We start from the raw sequence: 20,372 nt of genomic DNA on the forward strand, positions 1-20,372 counted from the left end.
GTCCTCTCCCTACAATGTGCAGGCACAGACAATTCATGTCACTTAGCGGTGTTGGAAAATTGCTTACCTGTGACTATAGGATAGGACTGAGGCCCAGGAACACTCGCTCCCAAATCTGCAGAAGTAGGGCTGGTTATATTTGCCTTCATATCATCCAATCCACTAGCTAGTGAGGCCATGGCTGAGTATTCAGTTGTCTGGAAGAAGAAGCAAAAGGCATTTTAGTGATAATGAATTTACTATTCAAGAGCTTTTGCCTGTGCAACAGAAAGTGGGTGCAATATAGAACTCAAAAATCCTTTGTTCTGCCAGTTTTAAAGGCAATGCCCAGTTACACAGGGCTTTACAGCAGTCTGCTCACTAAGTGGGTCAGTGCTTATCAGTACTGTTCTTAGAGAACAGCACAATGGGCTTTCTTTATAAAACCAAAGCCAAATTCATCAATATGTAACAAGGTGTTCTTGAAAATGGAAATTCTGTAGAATAACTTGCTTGTTAAAGAAAAATGTCCTTGCCTGTTAACTGAACTCTCCATATTTCAGTGGTGGTACTTGAGGGGACACGCACTAACAAGAAGGAAGGAATGGGGTATTCCATTTCCCCCCTTTTCTTGGGAATGTCACATTTCTTCATCTCACAAGAAAGTGCACATATATATCAATGCTTGCTTAATATATGCATTCATACCCAACTCTTCCTAAATCCAAATTCTTTAAAAATAAATCACCTGACTGTAGTAAGGACGCTGTCTCATTTCAAGAGAATTTCTTAATTTCATTAGCCAGAGGTACAGTAAATGAGCACAGATCCTTAGAAATCAGACCATTTATGTCCTATAACCTGTTGCAGTCTTGGTAGCTACTGCATTGTACAGCCAGTGAGGTCAGTTTAGGGGAATTACATGTATATGGCACAAAGCTTATCTTCATTTACCTTTTTTCCATGATTTCTTATAGTCAGAATCATTCTCACAAAACTGGGAAGTTTCCTTTTAAAGTTCTCCCCTCTCTGCGCCTGTTTGCCCTTTAAGTTTTCATCCCTTATTTGTGAGATAGAAATCATGCTCATAAACAAGTGGAGGATGATGACTTCAAGCTAAGAATGGCAATAGGAACAGATAAACTAAAGAACAACCACTGTGAGGTCAATCCCTGCTGAATTTCTGAAGATTAAATCAATGCAGAAGCTATGCGGAGTTGAAGAAATGCTTAGGAAACCAGGACCACATAGGGTTTTTTTCATTGACCAAAACAAAACAAAACAAAACAAAACAAAAATCAGAATATCACAGAATCCTAGACTGGTTTGTGTTGGAGGGGACATTAAAGACAATCTTATTCCACCACCTGCCATGGACAGGGACACCTTCCACTACATCAGGTTGCTCAAAGCTCCATCCAGCTTGGCCTTGAACACTTCCAGGGATGAGATATCCAAAAAAGTTAACTTTTTGTTCATGGAAACAAAATCTATCTGAATGAATACATCTTTACCCCCCTTGCAAATTTGTCCAAGAACCCAATCTGGTGCTTTCCACTAACACAACACTTTGGGTCAAATATACCTGTTAATGTCTCTGTTGCTCACCTCTCACTCAAACAGAAGTTTATTTACCTGGATAATCCTGTATTAGCAGGTCTGTGTAATCAACATGTATTTTCTGCAATACAGCCTGACACCTTGAAGGCTTCCCTGTATAGATCCCTTGCATATGTGTGTGCTAAATACATTTTGCCAGGGACCAGCACCTGGCCACCCTTGTCCTGCAGCCAGCCCATGGATCAGAGCCGTCTGACTCATCTTGTAGGCTCCTCCTTAACCTTTGCATTAAAGTTGTCCTGTTCCTCAGCCCTTTTAGCTCATTCCTTCTCTGACACCCTCCATGCCCTCATGTTTGCCTTCCCTTCATGCACCCAGCCCCTTTCATCTACGACCAGTGCCTCAAAAACACCCAGACCTCTGCCTCATCCCTCACCTCTGCCCATTGCGGAGGCTGGGCCTAGGAGCATCCTCCTCTGAGTAGGGTGCCAGTGAGGGTTCCAGCCTTCCTTCTTCCTACAAGTGCAAACAAAGCTTCTTCTTCTGACTCCACATCACACCAAGGTGCATTTCTCAGTCTTCCAACACCACTCCAAGCTCTCCTACATCTCAAACCCCACCTTCCCTTATTCAGGGCACATGCACATGTGGCAACACTGATGGGTTCTTTCTGTCCATAAAACCCTTATCTAATAAGACACCAGACAAACAACAGCCCTGCAGAGGCATTCCAAGCAACTGATGAGACATGAGCATGGATGGGTGGCAGCACAGCAGAGGGAAAACCTGTCTTTGTGTGCTGCTATTTGGTAGTTCTGATATCTGGAGAAGGGCACACGTCAGTTCCTAGGTAAGGATGACTGATTTCACCATGCTGTTCTATGAAAACCACAACCCCACATCCAGACTGGAAAATCTATTTGTACTCTCCCATGAGGTACTGATCCACCATCCCCAGTGAGCAGGGAGTGAGTGTGGCTTCCCAGTCACAATACGGGAGCTACAAACTTGTATTTGGGAGGAAGCATCCAGCTGGGATGGGACTCCTGCCACAGGCTGGGTCATGTGAGGCAACTGGGGCAGGGGGTTGCACATCTAAACCCTGCCACCAAGAGTAGCTTTTGGAACTGCTGATCCTTGCACAAACCCAACTGGAACCAGCCTGAGTACCTGCCTGCAAACCTCCAACAACTCCAAGCTTGCCTCCCTTCAAAGGTCCAAGGAAGTGTCCTGGGGAAAGCACGACCAGAGTTAAAAGTTTTAACTGTAATGACCTGGAAACATCATGCCAATGAGCCATGGGCTGGTCCTTCAAGCTCAGAGAGACTAACCAGTTCCAGTATCAGAAGCAAGCAGTGATCAGGGTGTAGCACACCCTGTCAGAGGTCAGGACAATGGTACCCCGTGCTCCTTTATGTCACTGCACCACAGAGAGTTCGAGCAACGTCAGCACCACAGCTCCAAACTTGGGAACCACATCTGTGGACTGCAGGGACTGGAAGCATTGTGGTTGCTCAGCACAGTGTGGAAGGAGGGCCTGCAGTCGGGCAGCACTGTGGTGGGAACGAGAAGGCGTAAGGTAGAGATGTGCAAAATGGAGACCTGGAGTCCCTCCCTGCTTTTGGTCCAAATAATTTGTTGCAGACAGGAATTGCACCTCTTTTACAATGGCCCAGTAACATTTTCCTAGAGGTAAGAATAGCAAGATTTTCAGGGATTTTCCAGATGCTTTCCAGCACCCAGATCACTCCTTGAAGCCACCAGCAACTGAACACCAGCAGCCACATGGACCAGGCGCCAATCACTGCTTCCAGCACCCAGACAGACAGAGACCAGGCTGAGGGGCAGCCTGAGTTAGCTGCTGACCCCCATCTGCTTATGCAGTCCCAGTGGAGGACTGACCATTACTATCATATCCACCTCTGCAGTAACAGTTCCCACTGCAAAGCAGAGGGAGTGTTGTCAGGGCCAGCACCAGACTGGCACAGTGCCTGTGTCCAACACTTGGCTGTGGGCAGAGGAGACACCACTGCCAATGGTGAGACACTGTGGAGAAGCGACAGTCAGCAAAAACATCTTCTGGCCCATGAGGAGAGAAGAGCCATAGGTGCAAAGCAGAGGAGCCTTCACCCTAAAACCAACTAGTGTGTGCTAACTGCAGCCCTCCTCACCCCATGGAGGGGTGAGGGGACCCCAGTACCCCATGAAGAAGCACAAGCCTCTCTGTCACTGTGGCTTCACAATGCTGGGTGTTGACCCAGTCATGAGGAGTAGAGTGGTGTCCCCTCTTCCTGCACCCCCCAGACGGAGCTCGCTCTTTCAGGCATCCCATCTGGACAGGAAAAGAAACCCCAGGGGGAGGCAGTGCTCATGGAGCAGCCCCTCACCCCATAGTCCCATTGAGACCCTCCTGACATACCTCCCCAGGAGCTTCTCCAGCTGGTCAGGGAGGGGAAGCAGAAGGGGGTCTCAGACTTGGCTCCTGTACCAGTGAGCTGGCACTGCTGCTGGTGAGAAGCAGCCCAGAATGACGAACACGGCCAGGGGTCCCTCCTCGCGCAGTGGGAAGCCTGACCTTCTGCTTGGTACGTGAAAAAGCAAGAGTCGGGTGTTCAGTACCCTAGAAATTACCTGAAAAATGACTGCCTGCGGTTGTACCACGCACTGTCTCATCAGCATGGAGCACCACTGCCATAGCATGGAGGAGAGAAAACACAGACATGTGAAACGAGGAATATATAAAGGAGAGAATGAGAAGCTCAAACTGAAAGGAGGGCAAGACCAGATCTCGTGTGTCTCCCCTGCCCCATCCCACTCAGCTCTGGCAGATGAGACCTGGAGTCTGGCAGGGGATTGGTTGTGGTGGTGAGGAAAGGGGTGATTTCTGCGCACCTTTGGGCAGCAGCACATGGGCAGCAGGGTTTGCACAGCCCCTCCCCACCAGATTTCTCTGCAAAGTGCAAACAGGAAGATTGCTGTTCTGAGTAAATTTTTACATCCACCACCACTACAAAGGTTTTATGTCTAAATACTAACAGCCTGGAGTGGAGAAGGTAGTGAGATGGAGGGAAAAGGGGTGCAAGAAGGTTTCAGGATCATTATCAAACCTACTGCACTACAATGAAACAGAGAGACAGACCATCATCAACTTCACCCTGTACTTTTCCTAGTGAAGATGCAGAAGTGTAACCCACTGCAGAGTCAACAGGTACGGAAATTTTCTCTTTAAGATTTACCTGGAATTTTGTCTTAAATGGTTATGCAAAGATGGGCATACAGTAGAGAACAAGATCGTTCCCTGAAACAGCCTGGTTCTAGAGTGCCAATGTGGGAAAATCAGGGAGCTCCCACTGGCTGGGATGAGATCTGCAGCAGCACTATGACCCAGGTAGTGAGACAAATGCATCCCTCTTCTGCCCTGTCCCTTTTGCAGGGCACAGACCTTGTACCTCTCTTGAAGCGATTGCACCAAGCAAAGACAGACAAGAGCTGTCTGCTGCACAGGGTGAGTGTCCATTGAAATGAGCCAGCTGGGGTCCATTGGGACTTGCACATGTTGCTTTTTGCATCTGCTCAGTGTTCCCAATTAAAACACCAGGCAGACATGAAGCAACATCCCCAGTGCCCTCCTGCCAATGACACAGCTGCCCCCAGGCCCACAGCGCTGTTTAGGACACAGCAGCAGTAGCACAACAGCGTCTCTGACCGTCAGAAGTCTCAGGGACTCTAGTCTTGGTCTGCCTCTTTACCGACCATGTGCACCGCCTTCCTTGCTGATAGAGATGGTGCACAGAGTGCCCTCACTGTCCAAAAAGCCTTAAGGCCCCTGAAAGCACAGTCTCCCAGGTCACATGCACCACATCTCCTGCTGACCCCTGAGGCTAGCAGCAAGCCAGACCTCACACAAATATCTCATTGCATCTTAAAACTTTAAAATTAATTAATAAATAGAGGCAGAAGTGGTGCACACCAGGCAGGCTGTCCAAAGAAACCCCCACCTCAGCCTGATAAAGGGAAGAAATTTGTAACATTAGATATGGTTCTGAGAGCTTAATCCAAAGAAGCTCTAATTAATCTCCCCAGGCTTTCAGAAACCCAGTGCCACTTGCAGCTGCACAGGCACTGCTGTTGCTCTGCCTGGAGTTTCAAGAGAATGGAAAATCCATCCTAATGCCCTCCTCCTCGACCGCTCAGGATTCAGATGGGAAAGTCTTCCGAAAAGCTGTGTATCAAAGTCTCACCACTGCCGCCTGCCAGCTACCCCTCCATTTCACGTCACTTACATGGCATTCCCTGCACTGTCCACCACTGCCACCAAAACCAATCCTGCTTTGGAGTAAATGCTATTTACACACCTAATTCAGGTCAAACCCCAGTTATTCTTTGATTTCAGCCACGCTGGGATCATTGCTGTCTCACAGAATGTGGAAGTTTGATTTCAGTAGTACAACCTATTTCCCTTGGTTTAAATGCAGTATTTCTGAAGCTCCCTTTCTCAAAACATATATGTTTATTAAAAATTAGCAGATGTGCTTCATTTTAGCCCAAATCCAATTAGGATTCATCCCCAGAGATTCCTCTGAAGGCAGTGGGAATTAGCTCGTGCACCCTGCCATGAACACATTTACCCTCATACTTCAAAACAACTGACCTGTTTTTGACCCAATCTTCACATTATCTGCATGTGGGAAATGACACATTTTACATTTCCACAGTGCAATTCATAAGTGGGAATAGCCCCTCTCAGATTTTCTGAAGGGATCCCCAAATCCAATCTAAATGCCTAGAATTTACCTGTTGTTTTTCTTTCATACATATAAATAGCTGCATTTCCATTCATTCTTTGTTTCTCATTTTCATTTCGTTCTAATATCTGCATGTAAATGTCTGAAAATAGCATCTGTAATTGAAGATTATGAAGTATAGCCAGCTCCTGACAGGCTGCTAAGGAAGATGGATTATCCTCATTTTTCTGTAAATTTTGTCAATTTTGGAATTCATAAGCTATCAACACTGATAAAAATGTGACCGCACAGCTGTGTCAAAGCAGACAACGTGGCATCGCTGGAGCTCCTGAGGAGGATGGCTCTCCCCAGCCACCCGGTCAGGGGCATGCACTGCAGGAATCCTTTCTAACTGCTCGCAGTATCTACATCCCAATCACACCACCCCCTCCACCGTGCCACCCCCTCACCCCCCACCCCAAATTCAAATAAATAAATAAATTGAAAGTACACAAATTCTCTGGTGCACCAATTCATATCACAAAGTGCAATTTATTGTGTGTTCTCCCTTTTTATTTATCCCTAAGTAGTAAACACAATTTCCATTCAGGGGGTTCGTTATGTTCCACTCCTACCAGACAATCACAGCACACTTGAGGCAATTGTTTTGCCTCTTCCTCTCAATTTTCCCATTACTGGGAGTAAGTACTGTTGGGACTCTTTAATAGCCCGACTGCAGCCCATATCAATAACAGATGAGGTTTAATCGTCCAACACAAAAATTATTTAGGCTCAGTAAGGACATTCAATGTCATTTGCATAATGGCATTTCTATCCTGAGCACCTAACCCATCGTGCATAAACAAGGCCCTTGGACCATAAATAATAATAAATCATGACGTCCACACTCCTACTGCTGTAATAGGAGCCTCTCTATGTAGAAATTATTTCAGTAGGAAAGGGGCACTATAATTTTAAAGACGTGTGGCATTGTACAGACCAGTAAATCACACCCATGTGCACAATTGTGCACACACACGTGCCAGCGAGGCTGCCTACGGTGAGCAGCAAAATCCCAAGGAGCAGCAGCACAGAAAACTGCCCACACTGAGCACTGGGAATGCTTTTGGTTATTGTTTCTCAGTCAGAGGTAGCAGGCTGCACAAAAGCAAGGTCTGCGTAATGTGTGCAGTGCCTGGGCATGTGTGCAATGGACCTGTCAGTCTACCACTCCCTGGGGGACCTTCACTCATGCCCACTGTCCTTTGACCTCTCCGGGAAGGTCTGGTGGAAAGAGACCAGAGACCTGCAGATGTTTCCCAAGCAAGCCCTTCATGGGCCACTGGAGTTGCCAATGCCCCACCCCCCCACTTCGAGGTAACTCAGCACTGCAAAGGCCACCGCTAAACCATGTCCTCAAGAGCCAAAGACTTCATCTGGTTTTCAAACAGAAGCCTCCGTAGGAGACCATGGTAAGGCCAGCCCAAGGGAGGCAAATGTACACAGCAAGCTGAGGTGGCTTTCCAGATTTCAGTCGTCTTACCTGGCCACTAACAAGTGGGTGAAGAGAGATATCACCACAGTGGCAACAGCTGGCCTCTGCATCTGCCAGGATTTGCCAGTTTTGCCCTCATAGATTTGTCCTCAACAGCTCTGTCCTTTCTCAGTATAAACCCTGCTCTGTCTCCTCTAGGACATGAAAGGAAAGTATGACTCACCCCAGCCCACACCCACCCCCATAAGCACTGCTCAACCCAGCAAAGGCTCTTCCCTGCTGTCTCCATGCCAGAACCACCCAGTTCAGTTTACTGAGAAAGGCAGAAACTCCACAAAAGGTTTTGTAAGAGCCTGCTCCCAGTGCCAGCATTGCAATAATGCTGCCTGCACAGGCAACTCCTCCCCGAAACAGCATCTCCCTAAGCCTCCTCCAACCTCTGCTCTCCAGCCCTCCTCCTCCTTCCCATCCCAGAGCAGTCCTTGCCAGCTCCTCTCTCGCTTTCCCCACAGACTTACATGGGGTGTTTTTCTTCTCCCCCTCCTTCCCACCCTCTGCCTCTGTGGCTCCTCTCACCCCAGCACCAAACGAGCTCTCTCAGCAGCCTCCACCATCCTTCACACACTGCTGAAAAAAGGGGCACTCGATCAAGATAAAGAATGAGACACCCAGCTGAAACAAAGTGTAACACAACCTGCCCTGGTGGAAAAAACAATTTGCTTTTTGGAAAACCAGCATATAATTTGTGCCTTTATCCTTCTCACTGCTACAAGCTATTGTTAAAATACACTATTTCACTGGAGAGAAACTGGACACTTTCACCCTTAACAATAACAATTTCAGCCAGAGAAGGAGGGAAAAGGTACGATCCTCCATCATGGTGGTTCCACTGCTTCCACTGAAGCACTGGCATGGGGGTGGAAAGAAGAAAATACAACACTCAGCACAGTCAAATATTTCCTTATGGAGAAATACAAAGCAGAAATATGAAGGCCCACTGAGAATGTTCATGAAGTTGACCAACACTATTGTCAGATCTTCAATCCATCCCACCAACAGTCCCGAACCCTGAGAAATCTTATGCAAACTTGCAATAACAATTTGTTTTTCTGTAATGCTTTCAGATGAACTACCCAAAGGTGTTTCACAAATGACATCTAAGAATACTTTCATATCATTTTCTTGTATGATATTAACTGTGTACAATAAAATCGGCTCAAAGTGGTGTCCCATGGCAGAATGCCAAGGTCCAAGCCTCAAGGATAACCACTGCAGCCACTGCAGCTATAGGAGCACCAAACCTCTGCCCAGGGGGAAGCCAATTGAGAAAGCCAAGGAGATTGCTGGTTTGTGCCATATTGCAAAGTCCAAGCAGAACAAATCTGTATCAACCCATGAACTCCTAAATTTCAAAGCCGGACACCAAGTAACAAACATGCTTCATTTTCTAAAAGACTCGTTTTTCTCTGTTGCCCATGGGAGCCTGGTGACTCTACAGGGGTCAGGAGCCTTCTGCCTTTCATTGCTGGGGTCGAAACTTTCCCTACAATGCTGAATTCCCCATCAAATCCCCAACATGGAATTGACCTCATTAAAAAAACAAGCAAACAGAAAACTCAAACAAATTAAAAAAAAAAAAAAATGCAACAAAACACCCATAATTTCCCAAAGTTTTTCCTTCATTTTTTCACCCACATCCAAACTGAACTGGTAAGGGCCACAATATTGTAAGACATTTCATTACAGCATTTTAATGGAAAAACCAGGAATCTTAAAGAATCAGGAATCTTTTCCAGCCTCGGTGATTCTATGGTTCTACTCCAGGAGAAGTTTAGATTAGATATTGGGAAAAAAAATTGTTATGAAAAGCGTTATAAAGCATTGGAAAAGGTTGCCCAGGGAAGTGGGAGTCATGAGCCCTCAAAGTGTTCATAGAACATACAAATATGTTTGAGGACATGGTTTCATGGTGAACACTGTGGTGGTGCTGGATTGACAACTGGACTTGATCTTAAAGGTCTTTTCCAGCCTTCAGATTTCTGTGACTCAGTAGGTACAAAAGTTGTTTTCAGAAGATTTCTGCAGCTTTTTCTGATTACAAGTCCTTGAAGCCATGGAGTTATGGAAGCAGCAGGAACCAAATTCTGTGCATACAGAGTACAAAGCAAGAGGTTTGGACACTTCAACCAGACTATTTTGCTCAGAAAACAATAAGTGTTAGGAAGGGTACTGCGGATGTGGAGCGGGGAGACACTCCTTCACCTTCATGCAAGCTACAGGCATGCCTCATGCGAATGGAGGCCCTGTGAAGGGGAACATCCGAGGAATGATGTGGTGCTTGCTTTGATGTGACATTCACCCAGGATGAACAGGCATGGAATCCCACTCATCCTGTGGGGTAAATATTGAGATGTTTTTCCCCTTTGCTAATTAGTTGAGACCCAAATCTGACCAGCAACAGGTCCAGAATGGGAAGGCCTCAGGACAAGCCATTGGAGACTGGGGCATGACAGAATCCCTAACCTCAGAAAAAACACCCCATCCCACCTGCATGCCCATGGGGTGGGGAAATGGCCTCCTTGCCTTCAGAAAAACACCTAGAAATACCAGAAATTGTCTGCACAAGGGTATAAAAAAATGAAGCAAAATAGAGACAGGCTGGCCAATCAGTGGGGTACGTATAGAGTGGTGGTCCCAGGTAAAGAGATTCTGCCTGAAAACACTCACAGCCTGCTGCTGCTGGAGGCCCTGTGCCTCCCCCATATCATGACAGGCTCCACTGAGGGACCTTCTACACAGAAAAATCATCAAAGATGACAAGTTTTGGTGAAACATTTCAGCTTTTATCAAAACATTCTCTTGAAAGACAGGTTCAGCCAGGTACACTGCTGTTATAATAATTACTATTTTGCCACTAAAACACCAGAAGAAGCCTGGGCACCACACACACAGTGGAACAGCACCATGAGCAAACAGTATCAGGTAAACAGAAAAGAACCCACCAACAGGATGACCTGAGCACCTCTTCCACCCCAACAGCAAATTGTGTTCTTATGTCAGAAGGGTATTTGGCATTGTATTTTCAATATTTCCTCCCCAGTCACAAGAACAAGAGAGGAGACGTTTGAACAAAAAAAGATGTGGGGTCTGTACCATTAACAAAATCTCCACTGGTACGGAGCCTCACAGTTTGGCAATACCTGAAAACCATTCATCAGCCATGTAGCCTGATGACAATTTCTTGTGTACCATAACTTATTCTGTTACTTGACCCTGTGTTTCAATTATTTAGAGAGGTCCTAATAAGCAGTGAAATACCGTGTCTAACATAGCATCTGACAAGTTTGTGTCTTCTGCCTGGCTTCACTCCACAACTCCCATTCCAGGAAGGCACCCATCACCTACGGAACCTCCTTTTCCCCAAGTCCTCTGGGTATGTCTCTGTATCTGACTTGTCTGGACTGACCTGGACCTGAGGTCAGCCCTGAGCCTGGAGAGGACTTTGCAGAGGAAACCTTGGCCTCTCCAAGGTTGTTCTTATTCCATTACTCTTTCAAGGGGAAAGGAGCAGAGCTGAAACCATACCTCTACTAAGACAGGTAATCTACTGTCTTAGCACACAAGTTCCCTCCTTTAAGATTCTTTTTTTTTCATTTTGACAAATTCTACTGCCACCAGGTTTTTAAGCAACCATTGTTCATATGAGCAGAGAGGAATTTTGAAGCTATCCCTCCTGTCTGGAAGTAGCTTAGCTCCACAATTGCTTTTTGTCATTCAGATACTGTTGTAGGTTGTTTCATTCAACCACCTCCTAAAAAAGTGGCTACCCAAAACTATGGCATTCTTCTGAAAACCCAGCATCTGCACTGACCATGTTTCTCAGGCTTCTGGACATTGCATGCTCCACCTCATCTCACATACTGGGTGAACAGGTATTGCTCGTCCACCTCAAACACACTTTTCACACTTTCCATCATAACCATACCAAGGTTTCCACGAGTCACATCATAACTGTTGGAATGAACAAGGTGGCTGGACAGACAGGTTGTGGGATGATCCGTGTTGGAAGGAAGTTTCAGAGGCTCCTCAAAACAAGGCCAGCTATGGAGTCAGGCCAGGCCATTTGGGTTTATTCACCTTGGTCTTGACAACCACCTCAGACAGAGACTGCACAATTTCTGAGGGCAACCTCTGCCCTGTCTGACTGCCCAAGTGGAAGAACTACCTCCTTGGGCCCTGAAGAGCCTCTCCTATGTCAGTTTATATCCGTTTCTGTTATGCTTACACAGTGCACACCCTTAAAGAGTTTGGCTCCTTCTGAGATGTTTGAGCACAGCAAGTTCTTCAGGGAAGAATATTCCCACCATTGTTGATTATAAAGTGATGGACAGATTGAGAGAAAGGTCACAGAAGGAGTGTAAAACAGCAGTGATTTCCACACTGAAGGCTGGAAACTGTACTTGAAACTTGTCAAAGCCTGTGGGATCCAAACATTTACTAGAGACTAAGTAGAGAAGTCTATTACATTCTTTGAATGCTGCTGCAAACCCTTCCCCTCAAATATAATGTGAGTTGGCCAGGCACTAATTAAATCAATGGGCAAATGTGTTTACTCACAAATTTGTCCCTGTCATGCAGGGCTAACACAGACATAAGGAGGTCAGTCAATTTTGCTCTGACATAATTGGCTGAGTAGTACCATAACATGGCATTGTCTGAAATTGGTGAAAGGTGAGGTTACTTTGTCAAAGCTGAAAAAAAGAAAACATTTTTTGCAAAACACACAATGAACAAATATGCAATTACCTAATGCCAGTTCCCTAATTTCAAAGAAATGTGAACACTTTTTTTCAGGATAACAAGTGGGAAAATCTTTTCTTGAATTTTCCACCTCTCTGTCACACTTAGAAGCCATAGAAAATCTCCTAGAGGAGACCACCTGTTGCCTTTGCAAGATGTTGTGCTCCATGTCATCACTAAGCTCTGGATGTGAAGCTAATGGAAGGTGCTGAGATGAAACTTGGTGACTGGAAAAGCATGCCCATCCAGCATTACCTAAACCGGAATGTCTGCAATTTCCAAACACTGTTACCCAGATTCATGAGAAAAAAGCACACCACACTCCTCTTCAATGGCATCGCAGTCCCTGAGGAGCTTCCAGAGCAGAGGAGAATGTTCTGCCCTTGCCAGCTGCCAATCCTGTCACATGTCAGTGACACCTACTCTGCATGAGCCTGTGCACAATGTGGGAAGCCTGTCCAGGGGAAAAGACGTCCCCCTCACTGTGCACAGAGCAAAGAGAAAAGAGACAAGGACAAAGGAAGTGCGAGAGCATGAGGCACAGCAAGGCTGGCCTTTCCTTTAGCTTGTGAATTTGTATTTTCACACGTAGTCACATTTGAGAGCAGTTGGGAGGAAAAAAAAAAAAACAACAGGAATGCACTGCAATTCGCAAAGGAGATATCTACCTTGGTATTTTGGGATTCCCCCTCTCTGATGGGTCAAAGGGAGGAGGTTACAAGGATGACTCTGTAGGAGAAGTACTCACATTTGGCCTCACTGGAACCAGAGAGAGTCCCCAGATAGAATCACGTGAGTTGGGGTATGAGGCCTAGCAAACCCAACACAGCAGACTCAGAGGTAAACAGCATTTACATCAGTCTTGACCAGTGCTGCGGTTTCCCAGCAAAGTAACAGGCACTGGAAGAGCTCCACTTGTTCAAATTCACGCTGAAATCCCCAAGACTATGTGCTGCTTCTGCTCTCCCCCAGCTTGGTCTCATTACACTGACTGTCAGCAAAGCAGGATGAGTGCAGAGAAACCCTGGCTCTTTCCTCTGGCAGCAGCTTTTCCTTGGCAGGATCATTCTCCCACAGCATTGCAGAACACAGGAAATGTTCCCTGTCACCTTCTGGAAAAGTCTGCACAAGAAATCCCAACCTCAGGCTGCCTACCAATTCCAGTCGAAGTGGGAAAGCTGGTCCCCAATTCTATGGGGAGAAGCCCCTAGGAAGGGGCATTGAGCTTTAGTGAGGGCACAGGATATCTCCATCTCCCTGCCAGACAGGAGAGCAGGCAACTCTTGGATTAGCCCACCAGGGCTTCTTCTCACCTCTTTTACTTACTCAAAGACCAGCAGTTTCAATTCCATCCCTCTCAGACAACTCAGTTGTCCCTGCAAGCTGCAGGGTGCTCTTCACGAAAATGATGCTGATGCAGGAAGACGTTAGCTGGATACATGGCTTCTGTCATGCTCCTTTCCCAGAAAACTCCCCGCCTCCACAGCCCCACTGTCACAGAGAATACCAGGTGTCATACAAAGGACTCTGCTGTGACTGTCACCAGCCAACATGACATGTCACAACAAGGCAGCAAATGCAAAGAATTCTGTGCAGTTCTCAGACATTCATGCACAAAAAAAGGCTCATAAGGGAGGGCAGAGCATTGGGAATGAGAAGTGTCGGCCCAAGGAGCTGTGCTTTCTGCTGTTATTCTAAAAGAAAAATGTTTCTACTCAAAAAATAAAAACGTTGATTTTCAACAGGAAGAAACACTGTGGAAGGTTTCTATCTCCTTTTTCAATCTAAAATGAACAGGGTCAAAAGAGAGGGTGGTGCATCCTCCCCCACCCCCAGCAGTGTGATGGAGGAACATAGGGCTCAGAGAAGGGACCCTGCCCCGAGGAGGCTTCAGCCTCCCAGCAGATGAAGGAACGCTATCAGACAACTTTGCAGAATAACCTGATGATGGTGAAACTGGAGACTGCAGCTGACAGCATAGTCTTGGGGCTTTGTGCACAGAGCAGCTCATGAAGGGAGATGGGTGTAAATGTCATATCAAAAAAGCTGCTGCTCCATCCCAGTGAAATGCTCCAAGTTACGGTTGAGTGCTGGTCCTCTCATCCATTTTTTTTACCTCTTTAGATTTTACCATTATTAAAAGGTTCTACTGGGCAAGAAAAAAAATACTGCCAGCCTGAGATTTCCTCTTGAGTAGTCCTCTAAGGACACTCTCCCCATCTCTTTTCATTTTAACCACTGGCCAGCAGAGTTGGGCAGCACCAGGTCCAAGTAAATCCCTGCAGCACACACGTGCTCTCCCCAGGGTGGGAGCAGCTCATTCCCATACTGCCTAAAAACCCTGACATGGCTTGTCATGAGGACCAGCAGCAAAGCCCAGCACTCAGGGAATCAACATAGCAACTGCAGCAAGGGGCCAGTCCCATGTCCTGCCGACTGACTGTCAGGAGCACAGCTTATCCCCCCACAGCCCCATGCAGGCTAGGGGTCATGGATGTCTGTCCTCCCAGCTGCTGTCCCTCCATCACCCTGCCTGCCCAGACCCTGCGCCCTTTCCATTCGGTAGGGGTATTGATCTGCTGGCAGCAATGGGCTGGATAATTAGCCAGGAATTAGGGTTTCTATTACAGCCAGGAGGCTGCCCCAGCTGATTTATCACCTGAATAATTTACTGTGATTGAAAGGAAATTAAAATGAACTCCATTTGACAACTGTGTGCTTTTATGGGCTTTAGTGAAGACTCAAAAGCCAAATTAATAGCCTGGTGTTGTTTGATAGTCTACTGAGAGTAAATATGTGAAGGTTTTTTGTCTGCTGATGTGCTCTCCTAGGCTGGCTTTTGGAGTGGAGGTTTTTTCCCTCCCATCAATAAAGCCACAGCCCTGATCAGAAGAGGTTTCAGCTATAAAATCCACAGAACTGCTCTCTCTCCCTGTTCCTCTGTGCGCTGCCAGCACTCACCCTCTCCTGCCCTTTTCTTCAGGCAGAGAGCCAGCAGAATGGAGGGGAGCAGGCAGGCCCACCCTGGCATGAGCACCAGCAGCCAGGGCACCCCAACCAGCTGCTGATGCCAGCCAGTCTCCACTGGTGCAGGGTGAGGGACTGGCTGCCACTGGGGCAGCCTGAGGAATAGCATGGGGGTAATCCAGTCACTCACAAACTCATCCTGTATCCCGCAACACCCAGTCATCACCTCGACCTGCTGCCACCCTGGCAGGGCTGCAGGCGTGTTCCACCACAGCATAGGGTGCTTCCCACCTGCTGCCAGCCAAACTTCTGCCTGCACTGAGGAATTGCCTGAAGAGCTGGCAGAGCAATGCTGGACTCCACTTCGCCTCTTCCTCTATTTTTATTTTTTCTAATTTTAGCATTTTTGTACATTTATTGAGCCCTGTGTTGTTTCATTTTCCTTTTTAATTTGCTTTTCATTTAGCACATCCTGCAATGCAGGGTGTGAAGAGCCTGCCTTGGAATGCTCAAATCATTTCTACAGATGGCAGATCAAGAAAAGATCTGGTTGTTCAAACAAATGGTGAGTTAGTTTTATACTGGACTACATGAAGTTTTGGGAAGACACAAGCAAATATTAGCTCCGCATTACTCAGTAGAAGTGTCAGACTATTTTCAGATCCTCAGCAGCCTCTGTCAGGCCAAAGGTTTCCCAGGAAAAACCTATTTCTCACACTCCAGGGGACAGAACCAAGCATATTGTTCCACAATTCATAGAATCATGGCACAGTTTCGGTTGGGAGCAACCCTAAAGATCGTCTCATTTCAGCCTCCTGCCGTGGGCAGGGACACGTTCAACCAGGTTCATTCCTTCCTTCTGCTTCTCCAGTAACTGCACTTGGAGACTGAGTCCACTTAAAATACAAATGGATTGTACTTTCTGGCTTTACTGGGATTTTCCTTGTTACTCCTGAAGAGCAGACCCTAGTTCTGTGAGGTGGATTGTGCATCTCTGAGCTCTCAGGAGCTGCATTTTTGTGAACACATCATCCAGCACAGCTCTTCAGAGCAAAAAAATCCCCAAATTCCTCTTTCAAAGCTGAAGCATACTTGATAGGAAAGCAAATACTGAAGATTTTCAAAAAGGCTTTATGCCCCTCTCTTTGTCCATTTAGAGAACTCTTTGGTCATAACTCTCTCTAAATCAGGTTCTTCATGCAATTCTTCTACTTTTTCCAACTCACAAGTAATTTTAGGGGGTTCATTAACTGTCAGTATTCCATTAGTTATCCAAATTCCATCTTCCATCTGTCTATCCTTATCTCCAGATCCATGTTTTCTTGCACTCCATATCACGAACACATATTACTATACATTTCCAGGCTACTGGTTTCTGCCAGAACCCAGAATATCCACATTTTACACATAAATTTATCTGAAAACAAATATTCAGTTTAGTTCTAGCTAAAAGCCATGGTAAAGCACCAGGAAGGGCCTGGGAATTATCTGCTATTAGCAGCAAGCTGTTCTCTTCTATGTCAGTGACCTACACAGTGTTGAATTTGGTCACATTATGTTATGCCTCATTATGGCTCTGTTCTAAAGTTTATTGAAGTCAATATAAATATTTCTCTTGGCTGCAATGAGTATTTGACTGGACCCATGTGTGAAGCTGAAGTACAAGAGTCCATTTCTGTTGTGGACAGAAATCTAGCATGGATAATTCTCTTCTTTATTCCGAGGAAAGTAACACACTGACTCTCACTTGAGCCGATTCAGCTGTATATACTTCACCCTGTATTTTTCCCCTGTAGAGGTATTAATGCCGCTCTCACAGCTGCCACAAGCACATTCATCCACAGGCTCCCTCCCCACTTTGATGGGACCTTCCTGAATGTGTCCAGCCTCCCATGCCTGAAGCTCCTGTCTCTCCTTGATTTTCCTGAGCCTTGGTCTCCAGGAACATCTCCTGTCCGTGCTTTGCCTGGGAAGTGTGTTTAAGTAAACACTTCACTCAACGGATGCCACAGGTTCAGCCAGCCCAGGGCAGCTTCCCAGCGATGTTGGGAAGGGCTTTTCAATCCTCCTGGCTGGAATCAAAGGAAGCCATTGGAGGACATTCACCCTCACAGCCAGGCTCAGGGGTTTGCAGAGTATAGCCAGTGCCTCTCCTTCCTCCAGTTCTTAATGAACTATAGGCACTGGAAAATTTTGCAACTCAGTGTTGCGGCTTGTGCACGGAATGAGTGCCTGTTCTGAATAAAATCTGAATTGTCACTGCAGTGACCAAGAATGGTGGGGTTTTAACTGTGGCAGGGGCCAGTCTGCAGTATGTCAGTCTGCCGCTGGTGTAGATGCACAGCACAACTCCAGGGCCAGCAGGGAAAAGCCGCTCTTTTTGTCGGTATGGTTTGCTCCAAGGGCAACTGGGGTGCAGCCTGTGCCAGCAACACCAAAAGCCTTCCCTGTGGGCAGGGAGACTTCACCTGACAGACCTGACATACTGAGGAGCAATGAGTCCCATACACATACAGAGAAGCACAGACAGAAAGGGGGACTGCTGCCAGCCTAGAGGCAGATGCTGTGAAGGTTTTCCTTCTGCAAGACCTGCTTGTGGGCTTCATCCTGGCGGATGGAAGAGCTGTGTGGAAGTGGTGGGCAGCAGCACATAACGGCAGTGCAACACTGGTGTTGCAAACACACTACTATGTGCATTTCCAGACCCATGCCCAGAAATACGTGAAATCAGTTTTCCATGAACATGTGCAGCCAGTGCAAATTGATCACAGGCTGTTTGCAAAAAATAAAGCCACAAACATAAGGGAAGGCCATTTACTCTACAGAAGACTTCATATTTATAGCAGGAGTGTGTCAGGGAGAGGTGGACCAGATAATTCTAGAGTACTGACTTTGTACTGTGGTTTCTCCCCACAGTATATAGACACAAAAGGACTTGATGCTGTCTGCTCAGAAGACCTTCATTCTCCAGCTTCCCCTGCTGGACTTCCCCTGCCATCAAATGTTGTTCATGCTCCAAGCACGCGGGAAGCACACCAGTGCTGCAGAGCACACACCTACATGTGCCTAGCTGCACCACCAGGCATTAGGCTGCAAAGTTAGGCAGGTAACAGGTGATGCCTTACTTCTGCCTCCCACCGCACGTTAGAGTTTTTAATGGTGGGAACACATCACAGGATCCTTGCATTACCCAGCACACACAGTTGTCACCGCTTCTGTCAAAGAACTGCCTGATGCTTTATTTTCCTGTCACTGTCCAGTGGTTGTCTTCTCTCTCAGCATGGTATGAGCCCTTCCCCAAAGACAAGTATCCATTCCCTGTGGGTCTCACCACAGACAGCACAGCTTACAGTAGACGTGGAAACTCCAACAATGTTTATGGAGCACACAACTTGTCTTGAGGTGAGAAATAACTCAAGAGCTTCCATTTTATACAAATGAGCTAAGGGAAACATAAAGATAGTAAAGGGAAGGAAATGGATTGAAAGTACTCAAAGCGAAGAGTTTGGAAGCTGTGAGCAAGCCCTCCTACACAGACATCAGCCCATCTACCTACATGAGGGACAATGGACACTTTCCAAAACGCAAGGACAAATTTTGTCCAGAAATTTTGTCCAAAGGAGGACTTTGGGCAGAAGAGGTAAGTCTGCAGCTGTGGACCAAGTATTATGAGGCTGCAAACACTGTGCTGTGCAGGAGGGACCTCTTCCCCTTGACCATGGCCAAGGGGCTGCCCCCAGCACACAAGTGAGGAGGAAGACTTAGAGAGCAGGCAAAATCAGGGAGAAAAAGGGAACTACCTTGTCTAAAGACTAACTCCTTCCAGTAAAGTACCTGGAGCCCTCCTCAGGTGAACAGCACTGGTACATCAACAAGATTTTGTGCCTGAGCAAAATTAGTGATATTCAACTGGCTCCTACAGGATCACATTTCTAATAAAATGGACAATCAGTGAGTCAACAGCTCCTACCAGTCTTCTCCCCACATGCTGTCTCTATGGGGAGGAACATCTTTTCCATATTCTCCTCTACAGAAACAGCTCACGGCTCCTTACATCTGCCACTGATTTACCTCCTACAGCACCACTTTGGAGTCCAGCAGAACTCTGGACAGCTGGATGTTGCAGGCAGACCTTCCTTTACTGCAGCAATCTGTTACAGGGACAACTGTGGTTTTCCAAGGCACATCATTAATGTCTTCAGTATTTTCTTTCTCATTGATTTCTTCAGCCTTACTAATTGATGCGGACAGCTTCTCTGCTTTGGTTAAGCATCATGACAGTTTTGCTTGACTCGCCAAGGAGGTAAGACATGACTGTTTTGGTAAGAGCTAGGATTCATACAGTGTCCCTGTGAAACACAGCAAGTCTTACAGATTACATCTGCTCACACTGAAAGTTACAGTTCACATACCGTCAGAAAGCAAAAGCTGACCCCAAACAATCACAAGCCCTTAACCATGGTCCAGCATTCCAAAAGCAAATGACCACGCTTCAAGCTATATGAAAGCAAACAACTGCAAATTTGTCTTGTAATCAAATGTAAAAATGCCTAGGCAACATGCTTCTGCAAAGTACCTTTCGAACCTCATAATGTCACATTTCTTAGCACCTTATTTGACTTCCCAGAGCATGCAGAGTCCCCTGTTCACTAAATTAATTGCAGCATATCTCCAACTTTAATAATGTAGTTGCTCAGAGCCATTCTAGTCACAACTCCTTACATGGGCCCAGGAAGTTCTTTGCTCCACCAGCAGTTAAATATCCCAAATTTGATAAATGGGGTAACACTTCAGCAACATCCTTATTCAGATCTCCCAAACTTCCTACAAAAGCAGTAGAGGTTTAT

At 46.4% G+C, this 20,372-nt stretch overlaps 1 protein-coding gene across 1 annotated transcript in view; it reads right to left on the reverse strand.

Moving 5' to 3' along the window:
- The window catches only part of PAX5 (paired box 5), a 131,303-nt gene that overhangs the window by 61,698 nt on the left and 49,233 nt on the right, over window positions 1–20,372 (reverse strand). The window contains exon 7 of the mRNA XM_027879121.1: window positions 68–197. Within this exon, the coding sequence (XP_027734922.1) occupies window positions 68–197 (130 nt within the window). The remainder of the gene's footprint in view (window positions 1–67; window positions 198–20,372) is intronic.

The sequence above is a fragment of the Empidonax traillii genome, unplaced genomic scaffold (assembly GCF_003031625.1).
Source record: "Empidonax traillii isolate 1590-97213 ecotype Southwest subspecies unplaced genomic scaffold, ASM303162v1 scaffold51:size1492887, whole genome shotgun sequence".
Lineage (NCBI taxonomy): Eukaryota > Metazoa > Chordata > Aves > Passeriformes > Tyrannidae > Empidonax > Empidonax traillii.